The sequence below is a fragment of the Podarcis pityusensis genome (genome assembly GCF_964106645.2).
Source record: "Podarcis pityusensis genome assembly, chromosome: 8".
Taxonomy (NCBI): Eukaryota; Metazoa; Chordata; class Lepidosauria; order Squamata; family Lacertidae; genus Podarcis; species Podarcis pityusensis.
In genome coordinates this window covers 83,105,768-83,126,357 of record NC_138033.1, presented here as the reverse complement: position 1 = coordinate 83,126,357, position 20,590 = coordinate 83,105,768, and the positions used below count along the sequence as shown (strand labels likewise).

The 20,590-nt window shown below is 51.7% G+C and overlaps 2 protein-coding genes across 10 annotated transcripts in view; one reads left to right on the top strand and one right to left on the bottom strand.

Moving 5' to 3' along the window:
* Nucleotides 1-11,113, top strand: part of PSD4 (pleckstrin and Sec7 domain containing 4) — a 31,275-nt gene extending 20,162 nt beyond the window's left edge. For all 4 annotated transcript variants that reach the window (XM_081017324.1, XM_081017323.1, XM_081017321.1 and 1 more), the window contains exons 8-16: nucleotides 1,271-1,329; nucleotides 1,536-1,628; nucleotides 2,639-2,683; nucleotides 4,078-4,249; nucleotides 4,523-4,593; nucleotides 5,441-5,586; nucleotides 8,174-8,318; nucleotides 8,517-8,660; nucleotides 10,437-11,113. In XM_081017324.1, the coding sequence (XP_080873450.1) occupies nucleotides 1,271-1,329; nucleotides 1,536-1,628; nucleotides 2,639-2,683; nucleotides 4,078-4,249; nucleotides 4,523-4,593; nucleotides 5,441-5,586; nucleotides 8,174-8,318; nucleotides 8,517-8,660; nucleotides 10,437-10,700 (1,139 nt within the window). In that variant the 3' untranslated portion in view covers nucleotides 10,701-11,113. The remainder of the gene's footprint in view (nucleotides 1-1,270; nucleotides 1,330-1,535; nucleotides 1,629-2,638; nucleotides 2,684-4,077; nucleotides 4,250-4,522; nucleotides 4,594-5,440; nucleotides 5,587-8,173; nucleotides 8,319-8,516; nucleotides 8,661-10,436) is intronic.
* Nucleotides 11,114-19,409: 8,296 nt separating this feature from the next.
* PAX8 (paired box 8) overlaps nucleotides 19,410-20,590 on the bottom strand; it is a 31,792-nt gene continuing 30,611 nt past the window's right edge. For all 6 annotated transcript variants that reach the window (XM_081017484.1, XM_081017488.1, XM_081017487.1 and 3 more), the window contains one exon: nucleotides 19,410-19,783. In XM_081017484.1, the coding sequence (XP_080873610.1) occupies nucleotides 19,713-19,783 (71 nt within the window). In that variant the 3' untranslated portion in view covers nucleotides 19,410-19,712. The remainder of the gene's footprint in view (nucleotides 19,784-20,590) is intronic.

Genomic DNA, 20,590 nt, shown 5'->3' with positions numbered 1-20,590 from the left:
CCTCTCTGCCCAGCACCCCTTCAGCGAAGGGGCAGGAGGCTCTGCGCAGAGAGGGGGAGAATTTCCCCCTCTTGTTTTCCCCCTCTAAAACAAGGTGCCGTTTAAGGTGCGTTCAGGCGGCTACCTTGGAAGCCTGGAGAACGAGAGGGGTCGGTGCGCACCGCCCCTCTCGCTCTCCAGGCTTCAGGTTCCTTTCGACCTGCTCTTTGGGGCTGGCGGGGGGAAGCCCACCACCAGCCCCAAAGAGCAGGTCGGGGAGCAGTGCAAAGGCGCGCAGCAGAGAGGCTGCTGCCATAGCCACGCGTCACCTCTCCAGCCGGAAGAGGGTCGCGGGGCTATGCTGTCTTCGCTCCATAGGACGCACACACATTTCCCCTTCATTTTTGAAGGGGAAAAAGTGCGTCCTATGGTGCGAAAAATACGGTATGTCTTGCCCAGCAAAAATGAGCTTTGCAGGAAAAAAGAAAGAGAGTTTGGATTTGATACCCCACTTTATTACTACCCTAAGGAGTCTCAAATCAGCTAACAATCTCCTTACCCTTCCTCCCCCACAACAAACACTCTGTGAGGTGAGTGAGGCTGAGAGACTTCAGAGAAGTGTGACTGGCCCAAGGTCACCCAGCAGCTGCATGTGGAGGAGCGGGGAATCGAACCCGGTTCACCAGATTACGAGTCCACCGCTCTTAACCACTACACCACACTGGCTCTCTAAGCCAAGCAAAGGCCAGAAGGCTTCTTCTCTTTCCTGCATAGCTAAGAGACCTGCCCTTCATTCCACTCTGCAGCTCACAGGTCCTCCCCAAACTGCACTGCACCTCTCAGGACATCGCTTCCTGCCCTCCCAATTAACCCGAGTTCGAAAGTTCTGGGTTGGCCAGAAGGACAAGGTGGGTGGGGTGGGGTCAGGGGCTGTGCCCCCTCTTGCCTTCCCGGGCAGTTGGGCCTGCCCAGTTTGCATGTCTTTAGGGGGTCTCAGAACCTAGGTCTGCTGGCTGAGGACTTTAATAGGGGATGGAAAATGCCCGGGCCCGAAAGAGGTTCTGCTACACCTCCAATCTGGCCTGGGACATTGTACTCCCGTTAAGAGCAGGAACTGCAGGCAGGAAGATTTGTTTTCATTTCTTGGGTTCCAGCCCAAGGCTCCTTGCTGGTCCTGAGCCCCATTTCTGAGTAAGGGGGTTTGCTGGCTTTCTGGGAGCAGGGGGCCTGGGTCCTTTGAGCCTGTGGGCCTCCCCTGACCTTCCCCTCGGTCTCCTCCCTCCCTCTGCAGATGCTGTTCACACCCTCACCTGTGCCATCATGCTCCTCAACACTGACCTGCACGGGCAGGTAAGTCCATGGGGGATGGGGGGTGGCTTTTGTATGCAGGGGACCTAATGGAAAGAGGGCTCGCCTCCCACCTCACGCTTCTGGGTCTAACTGTGCGTGTAGGGAAGGGAAACAGGAGGGCGGCTTTGGGGGGAGCACAATCTGGACGTTGCGTTACCTTTGGCCTGATGTGCACCTTTCCTCCCTTCCCTGCTTGTGGCACGCAGCATAGCGGGCGGAGCATGACCTGCCAAGCTTTCCTCACCAATCTCGACGGGCTGAACGATGGTGGCAAGAACTTCCCAAAAGAACAGCTGAAGGTAAAAAGGAGAGGGAGCCCTTTCCCCTTGCCCTTGGGGGGGGGGGGGAGAGAGACCGGGGGCTTAGCTTGGTTGGGCAGTGTCAGGGAACTGCCATCAGCTCAGAGGCAAGAGATGGAAGGGCAGTTGTGTTATAGGGAGCCTCCGAAAATCTTGCGAAGCAGTTCCTCCTCCAGCCAGGAGGGAAGCCCCACCTCCAGGGACCAGGGAATGCCTCAACCCCGACCGGAGAGGTGGGAAGCGCATCCTTGCCAGCGCCCATTCTGCGCAGTAGTCTTTGGCGCAGGGAGGGGCAGAAAAGGCTGGGGGTGACGCAACTTTTATGCTGGGGGAGGTACAAAAACCGACCACTCCTGGATTCTGCTAGCGATTGAGCCAGACATGAACTTACAACGCTCTTCACTGTGAATAGTTTGCACCAAGAACAAAGCCTATAAAAGACAGGTCGGAGCCCTGCCTGGTTACTCTTGAGCAACCGCCACACCCTGTGACAGGCAGCCTTGCTTAGGCCTTCTTTGTATGGAGGTGGGCAGCCTTCTGCCACTTTAGGTGCCAGCCAGGGGGACGATGGGCAGCCGTCCGCTTGGAAATCCCCCCCGTACAAAAAAATTATCTCTGTGTTGGGAACTTGGGACACAGAAGGGGAGAGGCTCCGGGGTTCACATTCTCCTGGACGACGGGCCAGACCTTTTTAAGACGTGAAAATGTCTTTTAAAGCATTCTGTCTCGTCCAGCCAAAAGCTTGACTCTGAGCACCTCTGGCACCTTGCTTTGTTTGAGCTTCTGTCCCCAAGGGATCAGGTGCTCAGTTTTGGAGGAGAAGGGGAAATCCTGACAGACTTGCTCTGCCAGAGGAGGCGCCTGAGGCCCAGGCCCCTTCCAGCTGGCTTCTCCTTTGCCTCCTCAGGGGTGCGGCGGGTCCTGGGGGGACATGCGGCAGGGTGGGGCCTGGATGTGAAGAGGGAATCATAGACTGATGGTTCTCTTTTACACTCTCTCTCTCTCTCTAGGAGCTATATCATTCCATCCGCCAAGAAAAACTGGAATGGGCTGCGTAAGTAAAGATGGTGGCAACGACGTTGGGGGGTGGGTGGGTGTCAGAACTTCTGAGTGGGCAGAAGAGAGACCCATGGCTGCTCCTGCATGGAGCCCTCCAGCCCCAAATGCCCTGGGGGCACACAGAGAGAGAGAGAGAATTGAGGGGCCACAAACTCACTGGGAAATAATCTTCAGCCAGTCTGCTCCCAAAGGGGGTTCACAGCCAGGACTTCAGGTGATGGACGGAGGCTGAGGCTGGGGGCAGCTGCCCTGGTCTGCTTTGAGGTCTCTCCCACCACGGGGACCATAGAATTGTGGGAATGTTGTGGATAGAAGGAGAGGATATATTGGTTAAATATTATCCTTCCTCACTCACGCTAGTGAGTCAGTAGCAGAGTACATTCCCCAGTATATAATGGGAAGCTAGTTGGTATATTCCTTTGAATCTCTTGAGTTAAGCAGTCCTGTCTGGCTTGTCCAGATTGGGTTTGATCCTGGTGAATTCCCCTTTTGTCCCTCTTAAAAAGAATAAAGACACAACAGTCTTCTTTTAAAAGTAATGATAAGAAGTTTACTTACATTCAATTCACAGTAGGTTCCCTACTGGGACGCGGGTGGCGCTGTGGCCTTGTCAGTTTGCATTTCTTAGTACAGAAAGTATTGATCTGATGTGTAGAGATCTTTCCTGTTCTACGTAAATCATTAGGGTTCTGGAAGGTTTCTTTCTATGTGAAAGGAACAGGAAGAAGGTTCTTGTTTGGGTTATTCCTTCTGAGAAGCTGAGAACAGCTGGTTTAAACTGGTTCAGTTACCTTTCTGTCAAGATCATGCTGACTACAATTGTAAGGCCAGAAGGAGCCGGAGCTTACTTTCTCTTTCTATCTCTTTGTTCTGGTGTGGTGTTCTGTTCTGTATGCTATAGTGTTAAGGTTTAGTCTTACAAGTTACTGTAAGTTTGAGTTAAGTCTGCTGCAACTGGATTTTTTACGGACTGTGCCAATCCTGAATGTATTGGATTTGTGACCATCATGCTCATTTGCCTTCAGTAGCAGTAAAGCTCTGCTGGATGAGATACAATTGCCTCTGGTCTGTTTTTGGGAACTCCGCCATGTGTTTAAGTCGTCCTCCTCCAACGATGACAGATGCCTTTCCCCTCTGCTCCCCTAAGCGACATCAATGTTGACATCAGATTCAGCTTCCAGTTGGATCAGCTTCTGTTTGTGGGAGGGGAGGGCAGCCCAATGCCTTGGGGGGGGGTCACCCTTAGCAGTCATGTCAGCTTTCAGAAAAGGAGTTTTTTTCTGCAGTGGCTGAATCAGGAGCTGTTGCTCACCCTGTCCTCTGTCCCCGCGAAAGGCCTTTTCAGACAGACCCTCACAAAGCCTCTTTCTCCTCTTTCTGCTGCAGGGATGATGATGATGATGATGATGAGAAGTCGCTCAGTGGCGCACTGCTCTCGCCCTCAGCATCCAGCCAGAAGAAAGCCAACCCTTTCCTGACTCTGTCGCACGACCCCGAGGCGAAAACCTACCGGCAGGGCCTCCTGGCGCGCAAGGTCCACGCGGAGGCCGATGGCAAGAAGAGTGAGTGCTGGGCCAGGGGGCACGGCAAGCAGCAGCCCACAGGGACCTGGGCCTGCGAGAGACATCAGCCGTCTCACATGCATGCCAGGCCTGTGGGCAAGCTGGGTGGGAGTGGGCAGTGGTTGGGGCACTCCTGTGCCACAGGGGTCCTAAGCAACCTCACAGGGGTCCTAAGCAGCCACAGGGGTCCACCAGTCCCTCCCGGGCAGCCCTAGACACCAAGATGCAGGTGGCAGACCCAACTTGACCGCTCCCCATCTCACTCTTTTGCAGCGCCCTGGGGCAAGAGAGGCTGGAAGATGTTTCATACGGTGCTGAAAGGGATGGTTCTCTACTTTTCCAAGGTAACCGGGAGCAGGTCGGATCACCGCGGAAACCAAAGGACTTGCGCTCCTAGGCCACCCTCCCCGCGGGAGACCAGGGCTGTGCTGCTCCCCAGATGGCTGTGCAGTGCTTGGCCCTTCTCTCTCTTCTGGCATCTTTACTTCCCACCCACCCTTTCTGCTGACCCCTGGGGTCTCGCAGTTGCAGGTAGAGAGCCCTGCTTTGCATGCAGAAAGTCCCAGGTTCAGTTCTGTACGGCTGAGCTGGAAATGCCCTCCACCTCCACCTCCACCATGAGAGCCAGTGTGGTGTAGTGGTTAAGAGTGGTCGTCTTGTAATCTGGGGAACCGGGTTCGCGTCTCCGCTCCTCCACATGCAGCTGCTGGGTGACCTTGGGCTAGTCACATTTCTTTGAAGTCTCTCAGCCCCACTCACCTCACAGGGTGTTTGTTGTGAGGGAGGAAGGGAAAGGAGAATGTTAGCCGCTTTGAGACTCCTTAAAGGGAGTGAAAGGCGGGATATCAAATCCAAACTCTTCTTCTTCTTCACCTGAGACCCTGGAGAGCCTCTGCTCATCTGGGTTAGGGCGTCCTGAGCTAGAGGGACCATTGTGTGGTGTGTCTCTTTAACCAGGGGCTTCTTCCCAGGCTGGCTGAGTGGGACCCTCTGCCCTGGCTGCTGGCTCAGTTCCACCCAGGACCCCTCCCCCCCGGCTCCGTTCATGTTATCCTGGGTCTGCCCCCCTGCCCGCCTTGCCTGGCTGGCCTCGGGCGCCTCTCAGCTCATCTACCTGGGGTTAGTGCTGCAGGCAAAATCTCTGCTCTGCCCCCACACCCCCAATTCAGCTTGCTCCTGCTGTTCTCGCAGGATGAGAGCCGGCCAGACGCCTCTGCCTCAGAGGAGCCCATCGGGGTTCACCACGCCCTGGCCGAGAAGGCCAGCAAGTACACCAAGCGGCCCCACGTCTTCCGGCTGCAGACGGCCGACTGGCGCATCTTCCTCTTCCAAGCCCCGTGAGTATTTGCAGACCTCTCTTGCAGCTACCTCCTCAGCTCAGGATTTCCTTTTGGCTCCCTCTGAGGCAGAAGCACTCCTGTCATGGATGGGTCCAAGGGAGGCAGGCCTCCCCAAACCACTGCCGCTTCCTCCTCACCTGAGCGATTCGTAAGCTTCACAGATCCAAAAAGAAAAGCAACAAAGGATGGCTTTGGGCAGGAAGCAGCAAATCGCATTCGGAAAGACGGGGTCACTTCGGTTCTTGTGGTATTAGTGACACAGCATCAACATTCTTCATCAGCAAGCATAGAGCAAACAGTTTTAGTTTTTTAAGTGTGTATTCAAAACGGAGAAACAGGATTTGGTCTCTGGCGTGCCTCAAAATCTGTCCCTGTCACTTAACTATAGTCTTCGTCGGCAGTCCTGGGGAGTCAAGGTTACTGCTGTTCCCGTTTAACTGGGTGAAGAGGCCCAACAGTAAACAAATTCTTGCAGAAGGGGGAGAGGTATGGGACCCAATCCTGCTAGGCTGAAGCCCAGCTCTGCCTGCTGGATGTGATGGCTCTAGGGATACGGCTGTATACAGTGGTACCTCCGGTTACATACACCTTGGGTTACAAACACTTCGGGTTACAGACTCCGCTAACCCAGAAGTAGTACCTCGGATTAAGAAGTTTGTCCCAGGAAAAGAACAGAAATCGCGCACGCCGGTGGCGCGGCGGCAGCAGGAGGCCCCATTAGCTAAAGTGATACCTCAGGTTAAGAACAGTTACAGGTTAAGAACGGACCTCTGGAACGAATTAAGTTCGTAACCAGAGGTACCACTGTATAAAGGTAAAGGGACCCCTGACCGTTAAGTCCAATTGCGGACAACTCTGGGGTTGTGGCGCTCATCTCGCTTTATTGGCTGAGGGAGCCGGCGTACAGCTTCTGGGTCATGTGGCCAGCATGACTAAGCCACTTCTGGCAAAACAGAGCAGCGCACAGAAACACTGTTTACCTTCCCACTGGAGTGGTACCTATTTATCTACTTGCACTTTGACATGCTTTCAAACTGCTAGGTTGGCAGGAGCAAGGAGCTCACCCCGTTGCAGGGATTCAAACTGCTGACCTTCTGATCGGCAAGCCCTAGGCTCTGTGGTTTAGACCACAGCGCCACCCGCATCCAACCACTGTAAAGGATTTTATTATTTGACAACCACAATTCTGTTTCTGGATTGCAATTTGAAACATAGCTAAACTTGGTGATGTGTGTGTAACTCTTGCCTGCTGGTTTGAGGGCTGCCTGGAGTAAGTCATGCCTGTTGCGTGCAGACTCCTGCTCAGATACCTCCTGTCGACTGTCTTCCTTCTGCATTTTCCTCCGGCTGCTGCCACCACCAAGCAAGGGCCGATGGGGCTCTTGGGAGCAGGAAAGCTTGCTAGATTAGAAACATGCATTCACTTGGAACCTTCTACCATATGTGGTATTGGGATGTGGGTGGCGCTGATGTCTAAACTACAGAGCCTAGGGCTTGCCGATCAGAAGGTCGGCGGTTCGAATCCCCACGACGGGGTGAGCTCCCGTTGCTCGGTCCCTGCTCCTGCCAACCTAGCAGTTCCAAAGCACGTCAAAGTGCAAGTAGATAAATAGATACCACTCCGGCAGGAAGGTAAACGGCGTTTCCATGAGCTGCTCTGGTTCGCCAGAAGTGGCTTAGTCATGCTGGCCACATGACCCAGAAGCTGTACGCCGGCTCCCTCGGCCTGTAAAATGAGATGAGTGCAGCAACCCCAGAGTCGTTCACAACTGGACCTAACAGTCAGGGGTACCTTTACCTTGACCTTACCATATGTGGTGGACATGTCCAGAGTTTAGAAAGTTCTGGGACATGATCCATGAAGAAATAAAAAAGTTACTAAGAACTTCACATAGTAAAAGATCAGAAACTTATCTTTTGGGAATAATGAAGAGTGATATTCCAAAAGAAAAAAACTTATATTTTCTGTACGCGACATCAGCGGCGAGAATTCTGTTGGGTAAGTAACTGGAAGGGTAACCAGGTACTGACAAAAGAGGAATGGTTATGTAAATTATGTGAATATTTGGAACAGGCCAAATTTACGGATAAGACTAAAGCCAATGAATTCAGTCAAGAAGGAATGGAATTGCTTGAATGACTATTTAGAAAGACAAGGTTCAAATGCAAAAAAATGGCTGTGTCTAGAATGACCTTGTGAATGGAAAAGGGGAAGTATACATATATGCACATCTGTATATTAAGATGAAAATAATACTGAAATACAGATAAAATATGAAAGGTGAAAAGAATTGTGAGAGTGATGGAAGTCTATTATTTTTATTTTGTAAAATATTGTTAATTGTATTGAAATATTATATTTTCTTTATTCTTTTACTGTCTACCTTTCTTTGCTTTTTTCTTCTTTACTTTTTCTTCCTTTCTGTTTTATTGGATATTATTCTTTATGTATGGTTTTGTTTTTATGTATGTTTATGTATGGTTATGTATATTACTTTGCAATATAACAAAGATTAAAATTAAAAGAAAAAAAACGAGAAACATGCATTCATATAACTCTCCCTACCCTCTCCTGTTTACCTAGGACCGCAGCGGAAATGAGTTCCTGGGTTTCCCGGATAAACCTGGTGGCTGCCATGTTCTCTTCGCCACCCTTCCCAGCAGCTGTGGGCTCCCAGAGGAAGTTCATCCGGCCAGTTCTTCCGACGGCACCTTCCAAGAACTCCCTGGTGTGTGTCCTGGGGCTCCTTTAGCAGGCTGCTTTGCCGCTGGTGCACAGAAATGGCAGGATGGGGGAATTTGGGGTGGGCATCAGAGCGCAGCCCATGGGCTGCCCCAAACCCTTCTGTGGCTCGCTCCCCAGCTGCAACCTCCTGCCAGATCCTGGGCAGGTAAGGCTGAGCAGCAACCTGTTCCTCTTGCTGCAGGAGGACCAGCACTTTTCCCACGAATCCTGGATGGACCAGGTGTCAGACGACCTCTTGGAGCACCAGCGGAACCTGCCCAGCAAGCGAGGCCGGGGCCGGGACCTGGAAGAGTATCAACTCAAGAAGGAATATTTGCTCTACGAGGTGGGCAAGGACCAGGCCTGTCTTTTGCAGGGGGCGGGAGGGGAACCTGCAGAGGATGCTCCCACTGTACTCCTCCCCACTTTGAATTCTCAGAACACCTCCCGTATTTTTCGCTCTATAAGGCGCACTTTTCCCTTCCTAAAAAGTAAGGGGAAATGTGTGTGCGTCTTATGGAGCGAATGCAGGCGGGAGGCTCTGCTCAGTGCTCCCTTTAAAGAGCCGCACACACGCTCCGCGTGCTCTTTAAAGGGAGCACGGCTCTTGGGGGAGTCTTAGCCACGCACAGCCTCTCCCGGGCAGGGGGATGAAGGTTCCCCCTGCCCGAAGAGGCTGCGTGCGGTTATCCCATTCTGGGATTCAGAATTTTTTTTTCCTTGTTTTCCTCTTCCAAAAACCAGGTGCGTCTTATAGAGCGAAAAATACAGTAACTTGTAAAAACATACATAACTTCTCCAGGGCAAGGTTTTTACAAACGGAGAGTTTGCATGTTGTTGAGGTCTTTGCTGGCTGTTTTGCTCTCAGGCTGCCAACTCTGAGCTTTTCCTTATCCAAATGCCTCCTCACAGTCCTGCGGTCTTTTGCAACCTTCCCCAGTGAGTGCAACACATCTGTTGCAATAAATCTCACTACTGCTCCTTTAAAAGAAAGAAAAATCTGCAGTAACCTGCCACTTTTGCATGCGGTTATGTACCCTGACCGTAAAAGCTGTTTTGACAGTGGAATGGACTCCCTTGAAAAGAGGTGGACTTTCCTTTGTTGGAGGCTCTTAAGCAGAAGGAAATAAGTAGCTATCTCATCTTTAAAAGACATCTGAGGGCAGCCCTGTTTAGGGAAGTTTTTAATATTTAATGCTGTATTGTTTTTAACACTCGATTGGAAGCCGCCCAGAGTGGCTGGGGAAACTCAGCCAGATGGGCGGGGTATAAAAAATTATTATTATTATTATTATTATTATTATTATTATTATAGATTTGGAGGGAGGCAGTGTGGCGTAGTGGTTCAGAGCGGTGGACTCGTAATCTGGTGAACCGGGTTCGCTTCCCTGCTCCTCCAGGTGCAGCTGCTGGGTGACCTTGGGCCAGTCACACTTCTCTGAAGTCTCTCAGCCCCACTCACCTCACAGAGTGTTTGTTGTGGGGGAGGAAGGGAAAGGAGATTGTTAGCCACTTTGAGACTCCTTAGGGTAGTGATATAGCAGGATATCAAATCCAAACTATTCTTCTTCTTCTTGGAGGGCCACCTGTCAGATTCTCCAGTTGTGATCCCTGCATCGCAGAGGGTTGGGCTAGACGACTCTTTTGCGGTGTCTTCAAGCTCTACAGCTTTGATAATTACAGTGGTACCTCAGTTTACAGACGCTTCAGGTTACAGACTCTGCTAGCCCAGAAATAGTACCTCAGGTTAAGAACTTTGCTTCAGGATGAGAACAAAAATTGTGCGGTGGCGGCAGGAGGCCCCATTAGCTAAAGTGGTGTCTCAGGTTAAGAACAGTTTCAGGTTAAGAACGGACCTCCAGAACGAATTAAGTTCTTAACCTGAGGTACCACCGTACGTGATTTTAGACTACAGAAACATTAACTATGGACATATTTTGCATCCTTAATCCTGCGTGAGAAGATGGGGAGAACTCCTCCGTTAACAGGATGAACCTTCTCCCTGGTCCTGTGTCTGAGGGGCACTGCCCTAGTTGACTCCCTCAGGGGCTGCCGGCCAGAGGCGGCCTTCCCCTCCCCACCCCCCACATGACGCCCTGCCTTCTTTTGTCCCTTTGTGCAGAAGCGCCGCTACGAGACCTACGTGAGGCTGCTGGAGGTGAAGCTGGCCGGCGAAGACACGGAGGACCTTGAGCAGTGGGAGGTCCGGCTGGGGGAGGCGGGCGAGTTGCCGGCCGAGGAGGCCTGCTCGTCCCTGCAGAAGTCCCACTCCAGCCCCTCCCTGAACGTGGACGGGCTGCCTGCGGGGGTGAAGGTGAAGAGGAACATTTCTGAGCGCCGGACAGTACGCAAAATCATCCCCAGGCGCAATAAGCACTTGCTGTGAGGGTCCCTGCCCTCCAGTGCTGCCGCCGCCGCCGCCGCCCTCACTGGAGATGGGAGGCCTTTCTGTCTTTCCCTCACCCATCCCTTTGGGTCTCAGCCTTCGAAGCCCAAAGCGGACACACGGTACGAAAGGAGGAGCACTGCCCTCTGAATCGGCGATTGCAGAATCTGGACTCCAGGTGGCGCAACGTCTCAAGAAACAGATGGGCAGAGGCTGTTGTGGGCACAGTCTCTAGGGCATCGCCCACACCACCCGCCTTCAACGCAGAGACTCAGGGAAGTGTCCTGCCTGCTGCTGCTGGGCTCCACTTTCAGGGGCTCAGCCTTCTGCTGCCTTAATCCCCGTCCCTCATTCCTCAATCGCTGCCACTGGGCAGCTGTGACCTTTGTGCAATAAACAGAGATATGCAGGGACTCAGCCTGGATGTTGAGGGCCGGTGGGGAGGTGGAACAGCTCCCAGGACCCTTTTGCCCCAGAGGGAGAGGGTGCCTGGGGAGAATTGAAGGCCTCTCACCCCAAAACTCCTAATATAGTGGAACCTCGGCTCCCAAACGCCTTGGGAGCTGAACGTTCCGGCTCCCAAACGATCGAAAACCGGAAGTGATTGTTCCAGTTTTCGAACGTTCTTTGGAAGCTGAACGTCCGGCGCGGCTTCCACAGCTTCCGATTGGCTGCAGGAAGTTGCACTTTGGTTCCCGAACCATTTTGGGAATCAAATGGACTCCCTGAATGGATTAAGATTCCACTGTAACTGATCCCAGTGTCTTCATGTAGATACCAAATACAGTGGTACCTCGGGTTACATACGCTTCAGGTTACACACCCTTCAGGTTACAGACTCCGCTAACCCAGAAATATTACCTCAGGTTAAGAACTTTGCTTCTTTGCGAGCCAGTGTGGTGTAGTGGTTCAGAGCGGTAGACTCGTAATCTGGTGAACCGGGCTTGATTCCCTGCTCTTCCACATGCAGCTGCTGGGTGACCTTAGGCTAGTCACACTTCTCTGAAGTCTCTCAGCCCCACTCACCTCACAGAGTGTTTGTTGTGGGGAAGAAAGGGAAAGGAGAATGTTAGCCGCTTTGAGACTCCTTAAAGGGAGTGAAAGGCGGGATATCAAATCCAAACTCCTCTTCTTCTTCTTCTTCAGGATGAGAACAGAAATTGTGCAGCGGCGGCAGTGGGAGGCCCCATTAGCTAAAGTGGTGCTTCAGGTTAAGAACAGTTTCAGATTAACCACAGACCTCCAGAACGAATTAAGTTCTTAACCCGAGGTACCACTGTAGAACTGTGATTAGTCCCCCACAGCGCCCCATAGCAGAGCTGCCAGGGGGCCAGAAGGCACTATCCCAGTGCTCCTCTCTGGACTCTACCCTGAACATAGGATTGGAGCAAGGTCTCTCTCCTCTCGTCCCACTCTCTGCAGAAGTCATCCATCAGGGTGACCAAGGCTGACTTGGTTCCGTGGCCAGATCCGGACCCAGATTGGAATGGATCTAAATAATTGGTGTTTGCAGCTGCCCCCCCTCCACCTTTGCCTAAAACTTCATCTAGTCGATAGTTGCTCCCATCCAATGGTTCAGAACAGGTTTCTTTAGGCACAGTCACACTATGGCTGCTTTCAGTGCAGCAGGGACTAGTGAAGAGTTAGCCACGCTCTAGAGCCAACCAGTCAGCCCGTCTCTGCTAGATTTAATGAACCAGGAGGGGTGAGGGGGCACACGGTCTCATTGCCACCAGCACCTTGCCCACACCAGCTGATTGCATAAGGTGAAACTGGTCCCACGAAACACCCGCAATGACTGCACTTCAACCGCAGCTGCGACAAGTGCAGAGTCAAGACCACTCCAAAGTTGAACAATCTTTATCCTCAAAGTGTGTAGCCGGTTAGTCGCAGCGGGTCTCCGAGGACCCCAGAGGGCCCTTCCCCACAATGGGAATCAGAAACCTCCAGAATGTCCAGAATAGGTCCACTGGCTGGCTGCAAGAGGATGCAATAAAAAAGGGACCCCTGACCATTAGGTCTGGTCGCGGATGACTCTGGGGTTGCGGCGCTCATCTCGCTTTACTGGCCGAGGGAGCCGGCGTACATCTTCCGGGTCATGTGGCCAGCATGACTAAGCCGCTTCTGGCAAACCAGAGCTGCACACGGAAACGCCGTTGCCTTCCCGCCGGAGCGGTACCTATTTATCTACTTGCACTTTGTGTTTTCGAACTGCTAGGTTGGCAGGAGCAGAGACCAAGCAACGGGAGCTCACCCCGTTGCGGGGATTCGAACCGCCGACCTTCTGATCGGCAAGCCCAAGGCTCATTGGTTTAACCCACAGCTCCACCCACGTCCCAAGAGGATGCAATGCAAGCTACCAAATGAGCCTTTTGTTTTGCAGCCCACACTGCCTACCAGAACAGAAGGCCCTGAACCTAGGAGCAACCACAAACAGTTGAGAGAGGTGGTGACCCTTTCCCCATACCCCTCCCCCCCCCCAGCTTTGGGGAAGATGCCTGGTGCTTGCACCCCTTGTGTGTGGCACAAAGGGGCCAGAGCAGCTGCTGTGGGGGGCGGGCACAGGTACACAGGGCACAGACACAGAGGTGACTGTTAGGAGGAGTGGCTCAGCAGGAGAGGGAGCGACTATGGGGGGGCACTAAGAGTTGTTCTGACTCTGCTAAGGGACCCCCGATCGCTGCCTCGGATTGGTTACTCGTGGAATCCGAAGTAGCAGCAGCACTGATTGGTTCCCCTGGCAAGGGCTGTAGGGTTCACAAAGGCGGAACTGGCCATTCCTTTGGAGGGAGGGAGGGAGGAACCTTTCAGGCCCCCGAGGGCAGGAAAAAGAAAGCAAAAGAATTGCAGGCGGGAGTCGGACCCCCCAACAGCCACAAAACCCGGAAACGCAGACTGCCGCTTATAACTTTCAGAAGCAAAGCTCCGCTGTTTCCTTCAAGGCGCTTCGGTAGCCATTGGCTACATAAAGCAAGTCAGGAGAGCAGAAGAGGGTCTCTGAGCCTGTGCAGAGTACCCCCGGGGAGGGAGCGCCTTCTAGGCAGCCGCGGGCGCCCTCCTCGAGGGGCTTTTCTCAGGCGCGCCGGGCACAGGGCGAGGGCAGCGGCGCCGTGGAGCCCGTGCGCCCAGGGCGCAGCTGCTGCCCGGACGCGCCCCGGGAAGCCCAGCGCAGGGCGCGGTCTCCGGTGCCGTCGGGGGCCAGTCCTGGCCCGGCAGGCTCCGCTCCCTTCGCCTTCTCCTCCTCCTCCTGCCCTCGGCGGGCGGCGCGGCAATTCCAGCTGCCGCCGTTGCAACGAGGACGGAGGCAATGATCCTTCAAATTGCCACATCTGTATAATCTGCCTTTGATTTTCTGCTCCATGAAGTTTTATTTCCGATTGTTCCTCTCCCCGGCCGCGGGGGCTTCTTCCGCTCTCGGCCGACGGGGCGTCAACTTCGCGCCCCGCTCCCGCCGAGCTCTTTTCCCCGGGGGCCGCCCGGCAAGGCTAAGAGAGGGGTCGCCCCCGGCCCAGGCTCCCGGGTCGCGGTACCTTCCACTAGCCCCCGGCCCGGTTCTGTCGGCAGCCTCACGGATGCCACGATCTCGACCTCTCTTCTGCCTGCAGTTTGGGTGCCTGGCGGACGATGCCTATTTCTAGCACCCAAAGGGCCGTATTTGGCCCAGCGGCCGCCAGCCGCTGACTCTTCCTTGTTCCAGTGGCGCAGGCGACCCCGGCAGCTCCTCCTAACTCCAGTCGCGTTTCCCGCAAGGAAGCCGATTCCCTTGGTAGCTGTTGACTCGGAGGCTTCCAAAGCGCATTAAAGCAGCAGTTCCAAACTGTTTGAAACCAGGTCAGATCACCAGCTCACCGAGCTCAGTTCTGTCTGCACTGGCTCTCCAGAGCCTTACCTGGAATGGAAAAGCCACCAGGGACCAACTACATGCGATCTATCACTGAGGCTCCACCTGAGTGTACAAAGTCAAGCTAAACTGGGTGGCCTGGATAGTACCTTCTCATCTAGAATTCACAGACTCCAGCTCTCCTGCTGTGACATCTAAATTCTTAGGTCCCAGGGATGATATCCTTTCAGTTCCCAGCAGAAACCTGATATGACCAACCATGATAAAACCGCTAGCATATTTGCTACAGCTAAGCAGGGTCTGGTCTGGTTTCGAATTGGATGGGGGAACCCATTGAAATTCCTGCATTGCGGGGGGTTGGACTAGATGGGCCCTTGATTCTGTGATCAAGAGTGGGGTTGCTAATCCACAGTGCCAAATGTCTTAAAGCAAGTTTATTTACTCACTTCCTTTGAAAGCACTTTTGGCTTCTTTAAAAAGCTGAATCTTTAGAAGTTGCAAGTTTGTTTTACAAAGCATTGGCTTAAAAAAACCACCATGCTTTTTTCATTAAAAAAAATAGAAGTGCAGATACTTCAAAGTTTTTGGAGTTTTTACCAGAACACCTTTTGCATTATCACCACCCCAAATGGGCATAGCCAGGATTTATGTTATGGGGGGGGGGGCAGAACCTCAGTTAAGTACTTTTTTATTTGATATAGGGGCTATGTCCATACCACCCCAGGATCCTAGAGCAGGTGTAGGGAACTTTTGGCCCTCCATAAGTTGCTGAACTACAACTCCCATGAGCCTCAGCAAACATGGCTGATGGTCAGGAATGATGGGAGCTGTAGTTCAGCAACATCCAGAGTGCCAGATGTTCCCCACACCTGGGCTAGGGACAAAAAGGTCTCCAGTTGCAAACAGCAGTCTTTGAAGAGTTCCTAAAGGGCAGTGCAGGAGTCTTATCCAGTGGTGCATTGCAAGAGAGGTAAATCTACCAGAGAGTGGAGGCTGTGGCCCGGCCAGTCCCTGCTGTACATTGATCTGTTGCAGCTGATCCATGTCTACTCCATCAGGGAGCTGCTACCTGCTGGGATTCTTTCAACTGTCACTTGAACCTGGGACCACACAGTGTTTCTTCTTCCCTGAGCTGGTCCCCATCTTCTTTTGCCGACAGATGGAAAGAGAAGGGTTTTCCCCCCCTCCATCTCCCCCAAAATGAAGGCTGAGGGCCACGAGCCTGTTGGATACTTAAAATGCAGTCAAAACCAACCATGCATAGTTGCTAAATAGACACAGGACAGGACAGCTGAAGCTGGCAGAATCTGAGACCAGGGAGAAGAGTCGGTGGAAGAAGATTGGAAAAAGTTTAAAGACTATTTACAGAAATATTGTAAAATTAATGAATGTTAGAATGATGTTGGATAGAAACTAAGTGGTTTCTAGCTGTAATGTTATAAGGGAATATGAAAAAATGGATTATTAATAGGTAAAAATCTAATGTTACAATACTTTAAGATTGAAGATTAAGATAAACAAAGAGGGGAGGGATTTGCTGAACTAACAAACTGAATTGGAATACAGAAAAGGGAGGCGTGAGGAGGTCTGGGAAATAAGCAAATGAAAGATAAGTGATTGAAAGACTGAATTGTTTTTAACTATTTTTATTTTGTATTTTTCTTTTTTCTTTTTTTATTTTGTAATATTTTGAAAACCTTAATAAATATCTTTTATTAAAAAAAAGGACAGGGCAGCTGAAGCACAAGAGTCCTGTAAGTTTCCTGGTTGGCTTATTGCCACACCAAAGAGATGACTGCTGATATCCTGACCAAGCGTCTACCAAGCGACAGCTTCCAGAACCACTGTTCTGTCCTTACACCCCACAACAGAACTCAGTCGCTGAAAGAAATTTCAGCTCCATCATGGAGATGGCAAGGTGCATGTTAAAAAGATGCATCTCTACCCCAACGCATGTGGGGAGGCGCAGCAGCAACTGTGGTGTATCACCAGAGCAGACTGCTGCTAACAAAGGGAGCTAAATGCACACCTTTTGAGCTTTGGTAATCTGTCTCCCAGGGACGCGGGTGGCGCTGTGCGTTAAACCACAGAGCCTAAGACTTGCTGATCAGAAGGTCAGCGGTTCGAATCCCCGCAACGGGGTGAGCTCCCGTTGCTCAGTCTCTGCTTCTGCCAACCTAGCAGTTCGTAAGCACGTCAAAGTGCAAGTATATAAATAGGGACCGCTCTTGTGGGAAGGTAAACGGCATTTCCGTGCGCTGCTCTGGTTCGCCAGAAGCAGCTTAGTCATGCTGGCCACATGACATGGAAGCTGTCTGCGGACAAACGCCGGCTCCCTCAGCCTATAGAGCGAGATGAGCACCGCAACCCCAGAGTCGTCCACGACTGGACCTAACGGTCAGGGGTCACTTTACCCTTTAATCTGTCTCCCATCTGAGCACAACAAAGCTGAGACAAGGAATAGTGTTGTGGACTTTTCTGAGAAATCAGAAGAAGCCAAAGACCTTATACAGTGGTACCTCGGGTTACAGACGCTTCAGGTTACAGACGCTTCAGGTTACAGACTCCGCTAACCCAGAAATAGTACCTCAGGTTAAGAACTTTGCTTCAGGATGAGAACAGAAATTGGCGGTGGTGATGCGGCGGCAGCAGCTGGTGGGAGGCCCCATTAGCTAAAGTGGTGCTTCAGGTTAAGAACAGTTTCAGGTTAAGAACGGACCTCCAGAACGAATTAAGTTCTTAACCCAAGGTATCACTGAATACTTCTCATCACAAACTTCAATGTCCAGATCTGCCTTCTAGTGTCATGGCTCCCTCTGCAAGCGATGCACAAGAAGAAGATGCAGAGGACCAGACTCCTGGCAGCAGCACCCGAGATGAAGGGAAGCAGCTCAGTGGAGACAAGCCTGCCCTGGAGGAGGAGGAAGCTGATGGGACTACAGGTCCAGGACCACAGGTCAGATGCTCATCCAGAACCCTACTTTGCAGGGTCGGCATTACCTCAGGGGACCTTCCACGTGGGAAGAGATAGAGGAGATGTCAGCTGCAGAAGTCAGTCTATGGAGGGAGGCTGCACAGGAGGAGATATGGATGCATTGCATCAAAACAACACTTGAATCTTTACTGACCTACCTCCTGGGAAGAAGGCCATAGGAAGTAAGTGGGGCAACCAGAGTTGCCTAGAGCTGTGCCAGAGTGAGAAATTCCACACAAGGACAAAGCACATCGGGATGAAGTATCACTATGTACATGAGGCCATCCAAGACGGACTTGTGTAGTTGGCTTATTGCCGCATCAAAGAGATGACTGCTGATATCCTGACCAAGCGTCTACCAAGAGACAGTTTCCAGAACCTTTGAGTCAGGATGGGACTCTGGGTGGTTTCATAAAAGAGCATGTATGTTGTTTCGCCTGAGAATGGGTGCATGGGATATTTGCAGTGCAGTCAAACCAACAATGCATGTTTGCTAGATAGGCACCAGATAGCAGCTGAAACCCTGTAAATTTCCTAGAGAGGGCTCTGAGAGAGACACCCCGGTGCCCGGTCAGGGGGAGGGTCTATGCATATGTAACATCTCACCTGGCTGGGTGCTTTCACCTCCATTCCAGCAATTTGACTAATTTTAAACTAAAGTATGTCTTTGTAACTGGATTATCATTTTAAGCCTGCCTGAACAAAACTGCTGTATCTGTTACTCTTCAACAAGTATTCTGAGTGAGTAAATGTTATTCTTTTTTTAAACTTTTACAAGACTGTTTGTGTGATTATTGTTTTAAGGGGAGAAAAGGGGGAAACACCAGAAGAATCCAGTCTGCCTTAAAGCATCCTGGATTACTTAAACTAAAAGGCTAAAACTAGCCTATTAAAGGTTCCCTTTTAAGGGGCAAAGGTATGGCACACTGCTTCCTCAACATAAGGAAAGAAAGATAATTTCTAATAAATATCTACTCTCCTACATCCCTACAGAGCCAAGGGTTTCGTGTCATTAATACAAACTGCTTTTATTCAAAGAGATGCAGGGGAGGAGACTGTTCTGTGCTGATGGAAGCAGGGTAAAAACCCGCACCCATTTCCCAGGGGTGCAGCTTGGGTGAAGTACTGTCTATACAGCATGAAACAAAGGCATATAGACGTGGACACACAGCGCAACTCGACACCTACCACGTTCCAGCAGCTCTGCTTCAGTTTCCCCTAGGCAAAGGAAGAGCTCAACCGCTCAAAAAGGACAAGGCCCTCAACATCTTGCCTTGGCAACTTTGCAGGTACCCTACCAACGCTGAAATGAGATCAGGTCTGCAAATGTTGGCAAGAGCAGTTTGCTGGCCGGATCTGGCCCCTGTATTAGAGCAAGCCAGTAAAAGAGGACGAGGGGGAAAGAGCCCACCAGGAGAGAAATTGTGAGATTTAACTTGGAGTTGCAGGCTGAGAATCCTCCACTGGGAAATTTCGCACCAGCTGTTTGTTGTGCCCCACTCCTCCTGAGCGAAAGATGCTCAGCCCATCTGTCTTCGCACCATCTGTAACTGAATCGGCCACCTCTGCCTTCACCCACAAAAGTTGCACTTGGGGTCCTTATCTGTGAGGTTGCACTTGTGCCTTCCTTTTCCTGCTGTTCAAACATGGCAAGAACGAAACAGGAACAGCCAGAAATAAGGGACAGTGCGATCTGCACAAGCAAGCAACTTAAACTGCAGCCAGGATCCCCTAGGGTGAGGAGAGAAGCAGCCCAGGCGTTCAAGCCCCAAGCCTGCTCTTCTCCCAACTACTCCCTCTGCCCCTCTCCAAGTGTCCAGTCCTTTCAAAGACCCACAGTTTGCACAAGCACCTTCACCCGCCTTAGTGCAAGAGAGAACAGTAGCAAAGTGACTTCATAAAGCATCACTTGATTTCATTGGTTTGAGTTCCTCGATTTCAAGGTGTTTAGACTGTCCTCACTTTTGGAGTCTGGGGACGCAAGCACATTAATGCCACCTGCTCCTCCATCTTTCCCAGCTTCATGGGTAACAGGATGGCCTTGCATGCTTGCAATTGCTGCAACTGCTTGTGTGGATTCCATTGCCCACTGGGGCACTCTGCAGATTGAACCAGTTCACATCCCTCTTCGTTGCCGCTGGGCTATAAACAGAGTGGCCCAGGAGAGCTGGCCTGGCTCCCAGAGGGACTGCATCATCTACAGGTGGTCGTAGGTGGTGTTGGGAGGTACAGGGCCCCGTGAAGATGAGCTGTAGTAATAGGGGGAACCTGGAGAGAAAGAGAGAGAGAGACAGAGAGTGTGAGAGAGACTATTAGCAAATAACCTGCCCAGGTTAATCATTCACTCCAGCTCAATACACATTAATCATCTTGTACCCACAGCCTTTGCAGACCTCAGCAGGGTTCATGTTAAGATGCCATCAAAACAGCCCGGGGGATCATTGACTTCCCTGCCCCCTATTCTGAGACAGGGCCAGGCTACTTCCTTCCTGTTCAGGACTTTGGTCAAATGGCTTCCTTCCCACAAGAGAAGCAGAAAGTTATCTGGCATCTGTGCAAGGTGTGTGACTGGCTGCAGAAGCGGAGGTGGAGCTTTGGTCACTTTGGGTTTCAAAATATTTGGGCAGAGCTGTGGGCCTCTGGGAAAAGGAGAGTCTCAGTCAGACCTCTCTGTGTGGTCATTTGTGGCAAGGAAATGGGGTTGGAAGGAAGCCCACCTATAAGGGATATGGAGTCCTGTAACGGACAGTTTATTTTCTCTAACTCCCCACCCCACCCCCCAAAAAATGGGGATCCCATTCAAATTCTTTCATCAGATAATCGCTGTTCTTAGCCTTTGTCACAAGGGTTCATCTTCTTGTACCTGCTTCCACTGGAGGCAGCGCCTCTTGTAATCCAGAATGCGGCAGCTAGACTGGTTACTGGGAGCGGCCGCCAAGACCACATAACACTGGTCCTGAAAGACCTACATTGGCTCCCAGTATGTTTCTGAGCACAATTCAAAGTGTTGGTGCTGACCTTTAAAACCCTAAACGGCCTCGGCCCTGTATACCCCATCATTCTGCCCAGACACTG